At 33.3% G+C, this 13,297-nt stretch overlaps 1 protein-coding gene across 1 annotated transcript in view; it reads right to left on the bottom strand.

Annotated features, from left to right (window-relative positions):
• LMBRD1 (LMBR1 domain containing 1) overlaps positions 1-13,297 on the bottom strand; it is a 128,997-nt gene that overhangs the window by 38,474 nt on the left and 77,226 nt on the right. Inside the window, exons 8-9 of the mRNA XM_023230283.1 lie at positions 11,657-11,782; positions 6,283-6,435 (exon numbers count right to left, since the gene is read on the bottom strand). Of these exons, the coding sequence (XP_023086051.1) occupies positions 6,283-6,435; positions 11,657-11,782 (279 nt within the window). The remainder of the gene's footprint in view (positions 1-6,282; positions 6,436-11,656; positions 11,783-13,297) is intronic.

Here is a 13,297-nt window from a genome sequence, read left to right as displayed (position 1 = left end):
CAGGTTTCCTGGATGAGGCCATCATTAGGTGAAGAAGAAAGCACTGGACCTACCACAAAACGTGTCCTTCTTTGTTACAATTGGTGTATTTTGGCTTGAATTCTATTTTGTCTAATAGGATCACTGTTTCCTTATTGTTTCCATTTGTCTAGTAAGTCTTTGAACACCTGTTTATTTTTAGTCTTTTTGAACTACTGTTTTAGGTATGTCTCTTTTAAACAGCATACATTGGATCTATCTTCTTTGTGAAGAAAATTAAAATTTTTCTTCTAATGGTGAGTTAGGTCTATTCACATCTGTTGATATTATGGACATATTTAGTCTCAATAATATCTTACTGTTAGATAATTTTGTGTATGTTATATTTCCTGTATTCTTTACTCTAGGTACCAAGAATAGGCAAACATGGAGAGCAGAAGAGAAATCACTAGGGAATGGAGAATTACCGTTTAACAAATGTATTGTTTCCCTTTGAAAAAGATCAGAAAATGAATAGTGATGATGGTTGCACAACATTGTGAATGTACTTACAGCTATTGAATATACACCTAAAAATATTCCAAATCATAGATTGAGACATATATATTTTACCACAATAAAAAAATCTAAAAAATATATGCAAGGTAATTACAAACATAAATTTATAATTTTCTGTATAAGCCTAAGAAGTATATATGGTAAAATTTCAAGTTACATTTAAAACCTAATGATCTATAAGTTACCCAGGCCAATTAGCTGTATAAGCTCAAAGTATATTCTTCTGTCAGGGAAGAGTTTATTTAAGTATTTAATGAACATCAGACTGTATGCTTAGAAATGTGTTCAATATTATATATAATTGCTGTTTTAAAGAGCTATTAACTTATTCTAATTAGGTGCTTATTTTTATAATTGTCTTCAGCACAAAACTAATCTCCCTTCATTTTCATGGTAGGATTTAAGAACTTGAAAAATCCTACAAATAGAACTATAACAGCAGCACCTGCAATTTTCTGAGCTGTTTACGTCAAAAGGAACTGCACTGCATACATTATTTCATTTAATTCCCACAACAAAATAAGGCAGGTATATAATTCCATTTTAAGAATGAGAAAAGTGAGGTTCAAAAAGCTTAAGTAAGAAGAAGTTACATAGCTGGTGAGGAGTAGAGCAACGACTCAAACTCAGGATTAGGTGACCATAAAGCCTATGCTTCTGAAATAAGTTATGTATATGCTAGGGAAATGCATGGCAATCACAAGATCAACAGGCATCTTCATGGGAATGAAAAAAAAAATTCTTCACTAATTTTAAAAATTGTAAATTTTTTTACATTTGCAAAAATTTTAATTTAATTCATTTCATAAAAATATAAACATGAATTATAGTAGAGAATAAAAGGTAACACTGGCACAAAATTTTGAGATAGGACATAAGTTCTAAGAAATTTAATGTCAGGAACTTCCCAAAGACCTTAAGTTACCTTCAGCATATACAGAGAGAGCTGTATAGAAGGGCAAGTGGACCTAGATCTACTTTCTTCCTCTAGTTTGACTTGAATGTTAATGCTTAGGAAACACTAAATGAGCTGGGCCCGTGGCTTATGCCTGCAAACCCAGCACTTTCAGAGGCTGAGGCGGGCGGATCACCTGAAGTTAGGAGTTCGAGTCCAGCCCAACCAACATGGAGAAACCCCATCTCTACTAAAAATACAAAATTAGCCAGGCGTGGTGGCGCATGTCTGTAATCCCAGCTACTTGGGAGGCTGAGGCAGGAGAATCGCTTGAACCTGGGAGGTGAAGCTTGTGGTGAGCAGAGACTGCGCCATTGGACTCTAGCCTGGGCAACAAGAGCAAAATTCCATTTCAAAAAAAGAAAAGAAACACTAAACGAAAATTTGGCTTTCTATTTCTGAATTATTACACCAATTGTACACAAACACAGAGGTAATGAATAACAATTTTCATATCTCATTTAAGGAAAAAAGCAGTGTTTATCTCATCATAATACAAGTTAAACCCTCAATTACATAACGACTAGTTTGTACCCCTAGAGATTTCTTCAGGCATGCCTATTACCCTATTCCTAACTTAGGACCAGACATGGAAAGATGGGTAAAAATTTAGATCACTATTCAGAAATGACACATTTACTAACATAAAGAATAACTATACTGGAGGTTTCCGCCAATGAAATTAGGAAAGTAAGAAATAAAAGCAATTACAAATCCTATAAGGAAGAAGTAAAATTGTCTTTTAGCAGCTGATATGATCATGTACAAAAGAAACCTTCCTGAGGAATCTATAATGAAGGCACTAGAACTAATAATTTAACCAGGTTGCAGGATATAAGGGTAAGATACAAAGACAAATTTCTACATACTAACAACAAATATTAAAAACTGAAATTAAACAACATAATTTACAAGAGTATAAAAAATACTTGGAGGTAAATTTATCAAGATAGTTGTAAGACCTCTACATTGAACACTACAAAACATTCCTGAGAGAAATTTAAGATGTAAATAAATAGATATCATGTTCACGGATAGAATATATCAGTTCTCCCCCAAATTTACCTGTAAGAGTGAAAGTAATCCCAACAGATGGCCTAGTGGATGTTTTGTGGAATTATAAATTGATTCTTAAATTGATATGAAAATGCAAAGGATTTGGTAAAGCCAAAACAATTTTTAAAAAGGGAAATAAAACTGAAGAATTTATATTACCTAACTTTATGGCAGATTATAAAGTTCTAGTAATCAAGTATTAGCATAAAGACATATAGATCAATGGAGTAGAATAGCGATTCCAGAAACAGACCCACACTTATACTACAATCAATTTATTTGACAAAACTTCCAAGGAAAGTCAATGAGCAAAGGATAGTCTTGACAAAAAATTATTCTGGAACAATTGGATATTCACATAGAAAATAAAATGAACCTTAACTCTTCAGTCATACCATAGCACAAAAGTAACTTAAAAGGGGCCACGATCCCAAGCATAAGATGTAAATCTACAAAATTCCTAGAAGAAAATGTTTGTTACCTTAAGATAGACAAACGTTTCTGAGGACATAAAAATATGAACCAAAAATAGGCATATAAATTGGAATTCATCAAAATTTAAGAAACAGCTGAATTACAGTGTTAAGAAACCAAAAACGTAAAGAAAACTTGCCACGAACCAGGAGAGGATACAAGACATCAATTTGACAAAGTGCTAGATCCAGACTATACAACGAATGTTTGTATCTCACTCATAACAGAAAAACCTAATTTATAAAATGGCGAAAAGACTGAAACACACATTTTATAGAAAATAGCCAATAAGCATACAGAAAGATGCTAAATATCATTTAATCACTAATGAAATGCAAAGCAAAAATGTGAGATGCTACTGCACATTCATAAGAATAAGTCTACAGACACTACATAAGAGTTGAAAAGAATGTGAAACAATGGGCAATCTCTTATTGCTATGGGAATGCAAAATGGTTGTAACCCTTTTGGAAAACACTTTAGCAGTTTCTTATAAAGTTAAACATATTAAACATTAGATCCAGAAATCCTACTCAAGTATTTATCCAAAAGAAATGAATGAAAGCACAACTACACAAAGGTTTGTACAAAAATATTCATGTTAGTATTATTCATTATAGTCTCAAACCAGAAACAACCCAAATTTCCACCAACAGGGGTGAGTGAATAAACAAACTGTGATACAGACACACACTGTAATACTGTTGAACAATAAAACTGAATAAACCACTGGGCAAAAAAAAAGTATTAAATAATAACATGAGCAAATCTCAAAAACCGTGCCATGCCAAAAAAGCCACCAGACAAAAGATTGTACAGTCTGTGATTCCACTTATTTAAAATTCCAGAACACATAAAACTGACCTCTAATGATAGAAAGGACATCAACAGTTACCTAAAGTCTGAGCTCAGGGGAGCAAGAGAGGTCACGAGGTAGATTTTTCAGGTGATGTGGATGTCCTATCTACTATATTCGACAAAACCAATCTGTACACTTAGTAAAGTTGATTTGAAAATCCTTCTAAACATATGTTTGGTGAAATGGAACACAGCACATTTAAAAGAAGGCAGCTGATGTTAGAGACCAGATCATAAATATTTATAAAAACCTAAAAAACAATTTAGGATTAAAATAAAGCTGGAGAGGGTTTTATCATACTTGCAGTGCTATGAAGACAAATCACCTTGGGGAAAAAAAAAACTGGGGTAAAGTTTTAAAAATTTATTCTAACAGAAGATTTAAAAAGTGATTATATAGAAAAACTAACTGATTATGGTCTATTTTTAAAAATCTCTTTCAAACCAGGGTCTTTTTAGGGTGAGCAGTTAGTGCATTTCTTTCTAATTATAAAAGGTGGAGAAAGCAGCATCCGAATTGAACCTGACTGACTCATCTTTGAATGGTTCTTTGAATCATTTCTTTTTCTTTTTTTAACATTTAAGTTCACAGGTACAAGCGCAGGTTTGTTACATAGGTAAACTTGTGTCATGGGGGTTGTTGTACAGGTTATTTCATCACCCAGGTACTAAGCAAGGAACCCATTAGTTATTTTTCCTGATCCTCTCCTTCCTCCCACCCTCCACCCTCTGAAAGGCCCCAGTGTGTGTTGTTCCCCTTTATCTGTCTGTGTTGAATCACTTCTTTTAAAATTTAGCCCAAACCCACTTTCTAGCTTCATTTTGCCTAACTCCAAGTTAGTGCACTCACTGAATTTTCTGAATTACAACTTGTATGCTATTGTATACAAAGGTCTGGTGTTTGAAATGCTTTCAGATATAGAATGAGCATATTTAGAAGTCTGTGGCCAGCAGTTTTTGTTACTTTTTAGTCTGAGCCATATTAAAATGATCTTAATTCATTCCATGTAGCTAGGTTTAAGTACTACAGTCCCAAGAATCCAAGGCTGGCAAACAATGGTTTGCAAAAAGAGAAAATAATAATTTTCTATGTCAAATAATGTCTTTTTACATACTTTCAGAAACACAATCTAACAATGAGAAAAATTCTATTACTGTAAGTCAGAGTTCCTGTGTTCTTTTTTTTTAGATTAAAGAAAGTCGTTTTGTTTCTCACAGTTTTCACAACCCATACAAATAGATAAAATTGATAAAGAAAATGTCACATATACAAAATTGGAATATTATTCAGTCTTGTAAAAAATAAGGGAATCCTCTCATTTGTGATAACATGGATGAGCCTGAAAGACACTATGCTAAATGAAATAAGTCAGACATAGAAAGACACTGCACAATTCTTATGTGAGACACCTAAAATAGGAAAAAGTATAGATATAGAAATTAGAATAGTAGCTACCAGGGAATGCAGAAAAAAGATAAGAAAAGTTGTCATCTAAGGGATATAAAGATGCAGTTACACAAGATGAATAAGTCTGCCACGAAAGAGAGGGCCTATAGTCAACAATAATATGTAGTACATATAAAAATTTTGGAAAGAATGGCTCTCACTTTAAATGTTAACAAATCAACAATAGCAACAAAGGAAAATACAGAAAGTTTTGGAGGCGATGTATATGCCCATTACCCAGAATGTGGTGATAGCAACATAAATGAATATGTATGTCTAAACTCACCAAACTGCATTCATTAATTATGTGCAGTGTTAAAAGAAACAATTGGATCTCCATAAAAGTGGGAGGAAACACCACTATGGTAAGGCATGAAAACAAAAATGTACACCAGTAGAAAAGAATAGAGAGCCTAGAAATAAATCCATCAACTTAGTCAATTTATTTTTGACAAAGGTACCATGAATACATACTAAGGAAAGGATAGTCAATCCAACATAGTGCTGGAAAAAATGAACTCCATGCCAACAGAATGAAACTGGGCCCTCATTTTAAACCACACACAAAAACCAAATCAAAATAGACAAAACACTTAAACATAAGACCTGAAACTGTAAATCTACTAGGAGAAAGCATAGGCTTCTAAGCTCTAACATGAGTCACAGATCTACTTATAGGAAAGTATAAACTTGAAGAATATGCTAGCGGCATATTGCAATACTTACCTATGCTTTTATTTTTATTTCTCAACAATTGTTGTAATACATTGCTCAGAAAGGTTATGCACCTTGCCCAAACTACCAAAGAGAGCTGTGATTTAAAAGCAGATTAAACTCCCAAATCCATTTTAAGTACCATGCTGTAATGCTTCAAAAGGAGAGCTCAATCTCTCCAAGAGATACTACATAAACTTGAGAGAAGAGTGACAGTACAATTTTGAAAAATTTAATTTACCTTCAGGGGACGCAGAGCGCCACAAAATTTTGTCCACCAGCTGTTTTCAATGAATTCTAAATGCCTCTCTCTCTTCTTAAGTGTTCGTAACCTTTCTTCAAACTGTTTTAAGGCGCGTTTATCCCTTGCTGGCAAAGGTCGACCATCTTTGCTCTGCAAACGACGGAACAAAACACAAGTTTTACCATTAACATCTTAATAAAGTACCCCGCAGATTTAGCAGATCAGGCGACAAAACTTTTTCAGGATGGACACTGTTTAGGCAAATTTACAAACTAAAAAAACCATACAACTGCAATAAACATAGGATAACCAAGGTCAGCATAAAAATGCGGATGTGTGTACATTTATGCCTACCTTCCTCTTGATCCCAATACACGGTAGTTATGTGGAGAGAGAGAACCATTTGTAAAAACATTCCACAAAAAGTGTATTTGATAAGAAGTGTTAATGACTATGAACTTTGTTTAATGATTCTCCCTCCTCTCCAAACTCACTGTATGACTTACTTTAATAGATTTGGCTCTGCCCCTTCCCTCTCTTTAGTCAAGTGGTTATGTTACCTGAACTGATGCCTCTCAGCCCAATTCAAATGCTAGCAGAATGAAGCAACACAAGTACAGATGGCATGGAGAGGTTTTTGTAACAATTGCTAACAACTGATACTTCCTTGTTTTCCAAGTACTTTGGCAAATGAGTCAAACTTTCTTTGGCCAACCTATCTGACAGATCATTTCCATCTATTTTTACATGATATTTTCTGTAACCATGATGGTTGCATGAAAAGAAACCATCTTTTCTCATCATATCTCATAGATACACTTTCCCACTGAACTCTCCTGCTCCTGTCTTCAATTGGGTACAAAAAATAAAACAACTACTAAATACAGAAAAAGTAAAATATAAAATTGTTTTTATTGGCAGGAACAATAAAAATATTTGTATAGGATTATATTTTTAAAATGCAGATACATTAGGTATTAGAATGTCTTTAATATTCCTATTAAGGTTTAAATAGGTTCCTAGCAGATACACAACATATATCCTAGTGCAACTTCAATTTGAAATCATAAATATAATGCAGAGAATACCTAGGTAACATTTAATAAAGAGATTACACAGTTACAACAATCTCTTTACATATCGGCATCACTATGACCTTCTGGAACCAATCATCCTCTTCCACGCCTTATCTTATTGCTTGTCAAACTTTATGCATAAGAATCACTTGGAAAGTTTGTTAAATACAGATTTCTAGGCCCTATCCCCAAAGGATATGATTTGGTAGGTCTTGGGTGGGGCCTAGAATTTGAATTTCTACCAAATTTCCAGGAGATACAGATGCTACTAGTCCAGAGACCACACATTACATACTACAGACTATATTTCATTCCTCTAAGTACACTGGGTATTATCACTGGATCCCATACAACGAAAACTAAGAGGGATTTTCTGAGATCAGAGGAATAAAATGAACATTCCTTTCTGGAGGATATATCCAGGTAACAATACTTCAAGTGTGTATGAGAAGGATTTTGCACTTTTTATCTTAACCATAACAATTTTCCCCAAAATTCCCATTACCGTATCAAAAGGATACTAAAAATGAAGTAATTTTGTCTCAATGCTGGTGTTCACTATTTTAGAAAAAAAAAAAATTAGTAAACTGATTTAAGGATCCACTTGAAACAAACCCAAGTTATCTGCCTACTTGGTGAATGCTTCAGTGGAAGGAGGGATGAATTTCCATTCTGCATTGCCAATTGACTAAACGAATATAAGAATAATTTTGATCAGAGAAACAAATACTAAGATGTAAACTCAGCAGTGAACATCTATCTCATTTGAAAGAAAAAATGTAGTTATACAGGTTAAAATATAGTTAAAGGGTATAAGAAACCTCTGGTTAAGAAAAAAAGTAAAACATGAAAGCTTCCCTTCACACAGTCTCACTGTCTCCAATTACCATATTACCATTCCCCTTTCCTATACATTTTTTACTGTTAAGCTGTTAAATATCCTTCGGCAAATTTTCTGTTTACACACACACACACACACACACAGTACACATATACAAAAGTATTTATGATTTCTTGTTATACATAATAGCTAACATTTCTTGAAAACCTTTTTTTAAGTTCAGAAGTACATGTGCAGTATGTGCAGGTTTGTTACACAGGTAAATGTGTGCCATGGGGGTTTGTTGTACACATTATTTCATCACCCAGGCATTAAGTCTAGTAGCCATTAGTTATTTTTTCTGATCTTCTCCCTCCTTCCACCCTCTGCCCTCCAGCAGGCCCTAGTGTGCACTGTTACCCTCTTTGTGTCCATGTGTTCTCATCATTTAGCTTCCACTTGTGAGAACATGCAGTACTAGATTTTCTGTTCATGTGTTAGTTTGCTAAGGATAATGGCCTCCAGCTCTCTCCATGTCCCTGCAAGGGACATGATCTCATTTTTTTTAATGACTGCATACTATTCCATGGTGTATATGTACCACATTTTCTTTATGTGGTCTACCATTGATGGGCATTTAGGTTGATTCCATGTCTTTGCTATTGTGAATAGTGCTGCGATGAACATTTGCATGCATGCGTCTTTATCGCAGAATGCTTTATATTCCTCTGGGTATACACCCACTAATGGGATTGCTGGGGTTAGATGGTAGTCCTACTTTTAGTTCTTTGAGGAATCGCCATACTACTTTCCACAATGGTTGAACTAATCTGCACTTCTACCAACAGCGTATAAGCGTTCTCTTTTCTCAGCAATCCCGCTGGCATCTGTTATTTTTGGACTTTTTAATAACAGCCATTCTGACTGATGTGAGATTGTATCTCACTGTGGTTTTTATTTGCATTTCTCTAGTGATCAGTGATGTTGAGCTTTTTTTGTATGATTATTTGGCCACATGTATGTCTTCTTTTGAGAAATGTCTTGGGCACCTTTCTTGTGCATAAAACTGGTCTTCTCTTTTTATATTTATTTTTTGTACATCTTCTGAATAACTCTTTGAGGCAGATAATAGTATTATATTCATTTACTAAATCAGAAAAAAAGGCCTACAGATGTTATGTGCACAATCAGTAGAGCTAGATTTTGAACTGAGATAGTCTGATTTTACATGACATATTCTTCAAGCTATATACAGATTTATAAATATATCTCATTCCTTTTCATTACTGCACATTAGAAGATGGTATCTAGATTTAACAAACAACTTCTTTTGAACATGTAGATTATTTCCTTTTTTAATTTTTGTTGAGGGCCATTAACAATGTGCCATAAACATCCTTATATACTTAGGTACAAACAATTCAGTAGGATAATTTCCTAGAGGTAAACTGTTAAACTTTAATTATTAAAAGGTGTGTATGTGTATGTACAGGCACATGTCATGCCATTCAATATTCTTTAAAAAGTTGTATATTTTACACACTCACAGTCTAATCCCCAAATTCTGATAAAAATTTGACACAGATAAAAATTTAAAAGAGGTCCAAAGAATTTTTAAAAAATATATTGAGTTGTTCATGACTTTTATTATTATTTTACAGTTTGTGGCTATTGTGAATGGGCTTATTTTCTATTACATCTTCCAACTAATTAATAATGGTTATGTTTACATCTAGGCACCATGATAAACTCTTATTAGTTCTACTAGTTTGTCAGTTATTTTAGATTATCATGGTAGATGATATTTGCCAATAAAAAAAGTTATTTTCCTTTTTCCCCCCTCCTCTCCAAGCTTATATGTAAATTCTAAATTATTTCTTATCTGACTCAGATTGCCAGAAATATGCTAAAAGTAACAAGGACACTAACATTACTCCTATATTTGATGTTAATGGGAATGTTTCTATTCTTACACTATTAAGTATTGTGCTCATTAGAGGCTTCCTTTCCATATTTTCTTATCTTTATTTTGAAAAGACTCTTTTAAAAAATGTAACTACAAATTAACTTTTAGAAAATACTCTAACATCTACTAAGATATTTATATTTCACATTTAATCTCAATATGTTAAACTACTTTAATGTATTTTCTGATGTATCATGCTTGCATTTCTGAGATAAACCTAATCTGATGATTATGAAATATTCTCTTACTATAGCATAGGTTTTGAATTGCTGTTTTTTTTTTTTTTAAAGGGTCTTGCTCCATCATCCAGGCTGAAGTGCAGTGGCACGATCATGGATCACTGCAGCCGCAACTTCCCGGGCTCAAGTGATCGTCCCAACTCAGTCTCCCAAGTAGTTGGGACTATAGGCATGCCACGACACCTAGTTAAGTTTCTGTATTTTTTTGTAGAGATGGGGTTTTGCCCAGGCTGGTACCAAAATCCTAAGCTCAAGCAATCTGGTACTACAGGTGTAAGCAAAAGTACATACCTGGCCACTTACATTTTATTTGTATTAAAATATATGCTTCTACTTTCATAAGAAAGCCAGTATATGGTTTTCTTTTTTGTGTGCTGTCATTATCTGGTTTATTTATCAGAATCATACTAGCTTAGGAGAATAATTTAGAGGACCTGCCATTTTTTTCCCATGATCTTTGAATAAGATTTATCTGTTACTTGAAGATGACAGAGGAAGAAAAACTTTTTACTGTATTTTTAAAAGCACATTTAATTGGCAAGGGGTTACATGTAATCTTTAGCTTATTCAACTAGTAAATAAAACTTCAACATAAATATTATAGTAAAATATAATATATTAAATGATGATACCTGAGAACTAGTAAGATCTTGATCATACATAAGAAAAACTTTTGTTTTTTAAGTGTTAGAACAATGATAGAAATTTTCAAATTGCTAGTGTCCTACATTACACATAAGACAAATTTTTAGAAATATAGACATGGTTCTGTAAGGATACTGTATTAGTCCATTCTCATACTGCTATAAAGAACTACTCGAGACTGGGTACTTTATAAAGGAAAGAGGTTTGACTGACTCTTTGACAGTTCCGCAGGGCTGGGAGGCCTCAGGAAACTTACAATCATGGCAGAAGGGGAAGCAAACATGTCCTTCTTCACATGGCGGCAGGAAGGAGAAGTGCCAAAGGGGGAAAGGCTCCTTATAAAGCCATCAGATCTTGTGAGAACTCACTATCATGAGAACAGTATGAGGGTAACCGCCCCCATGACTAAATTACCTCCACCGGGTCCCTCCCACAACACAGGGGATTATGGGAACTACAATTCAAGATAAGATTTAAGTGGGGACACAGCCAAACCATATCAGCTATGCTGAAAAAAATTCAAACAATGTAAAAAGTTATGGGGTTGACAATGACTAAGTCATATCAGAGTAGCTCTAAGACAAAGTAGTTTTATGCTTCTCAATTACACCAAAACACCACTCACTTTTGATTTAATCATTTGAATGTGTTGTTCTACTTCTTCAATGTCTTCAGTGTTTTCTAAACGTTCATAAGCAGCGCTTCTAGTGCCTTTTATCAGATTTAAAGGTAATGCAGACATGCCATAGGCCTAAAAGAAAAAAAATTGAAATGTTTTAGAAATAATGTTTCAAACATATTATACACAATTGTAGGTTAAAAATGTCTTTTAAAGTCATAAAAGTCAGCAGTTGTGAAAGAGTACAGTCACTGAAAAACAGTATACGGGAGTGAACACTATATTGTCTCATAATTCTCCCATTTATTTCACATTACATTTAAACAGAGTCAAATTTATAATACAATTCCTCAAAGGTTAAGTTGCAAATTTACTGTAAATTTACTGTACAATTCTTTACATCAAAGTAATAATTACAACTTCAGACTAATCGAAGGTTAAAATAATATAAATTAGTAAAAAAATTTAAAAAATGATTTTCTATAAAAAAGAACAATTTTCTCCAAGTATATGTAGTAAACCTTTGGTAAAGTATTTTAATATATACATGTCATTTGATTACCATACCAATTATTTACATTATAAAGTTTATTTGAAAGTTCTAAATATTTATAACCAATCTTTTTGCTAAGTATTTTAAATATTTTCCAAGAATTTTAAATTATTAATCAGTGTTAAGAATAAACATGTTATTATATGTACTACCCAATTCCATATTCCAGTACCAAATGACAGCTTTTTAATATAGCCATTAATAATACTTAATGGCATCTGCTACGTAACCATTAATCAGAATCATTACTGACCGTACACCCTTAGCAGAAACACTAACAACTATAACCTCCTGGTTGCAGCAACAAACTCTGAAATGGATACTACATTATGTACTTAAATGTTTTTCATTTCCCTTCTGGCACACTTTACCCAGTGTCCCCTGTAGTTAGGTGGGCCATGACATTGAGTTCAGGACAATGAATATGGGCAGAAATGATAAATGCCACTTTTTAAGCATGACCCCAAACACCAAAATATCCTGGGTGATCCTGAATGTGTTTACTCATGCTCTCGGCTACCTAGCTGTCAACTCCAAGAATGACTTAAGATACCTTCAGTGTTAATTTTAATTAGTTCAATACTCTAACGTTCTTCATCGAGTCTCCTTTATGCAATGATTAAACATTGCTTAAACCACAATTCAAATAGCAAAGCATAAATTCTAACAAATCAGCTTTTTTTTTTTAATTAAGGGAGAACAAAAAAACATGAATAAAAAATATCCCAAAATCAACTAGTTCTATCATATAACATCAACTCTACAGTATGTTGTATTTAGATAGTTATCTAGCTGAAATTATTACCTAATATGCAAATCCTTGTATTTCCAAAGGAGAAACACTTAAAAAACCTTGCACTTTAAATATTATTAAAACATAAGTTAGTATTCTCATTATTTCCCTTTAATCCTAAAATAGGAAGGGGTGGAAGAAGATTCTGTTACCATTAAATGAAAATGCCATTTGGATAGAGTACACTTTAAGTATTCCTTATCTTAAATGGCTGGGACTAGAAGTGTTTTGGATTTTAGAATTTTTTTGACTTTTAGTATATCTGCATTATTGAGCATCCGTAATCTGAAAATCCAAAATC

Source organism: Piliocolobus tephrosceles, chromosome 5 (genome assembly GCF_002776525.5).
Source record: "Piliocolobus tephrosceles isolate RC106 chromosome 5, ASM277652v3, whole genome shotgun sequence".
In the NCBI taxonomy this organism is placed as follows: domain Eukaryota; kingdom Metazoa; phylum Chordata; class Mammalia; order Primates; family Cercopithecidae; genus Piliocolobus; species Piliocolobus tephrosceles.
Note: the sequence above shows the minus strand (reverse complement) of the source record. Positions and strands in the feature narration are given on the sequence as shown.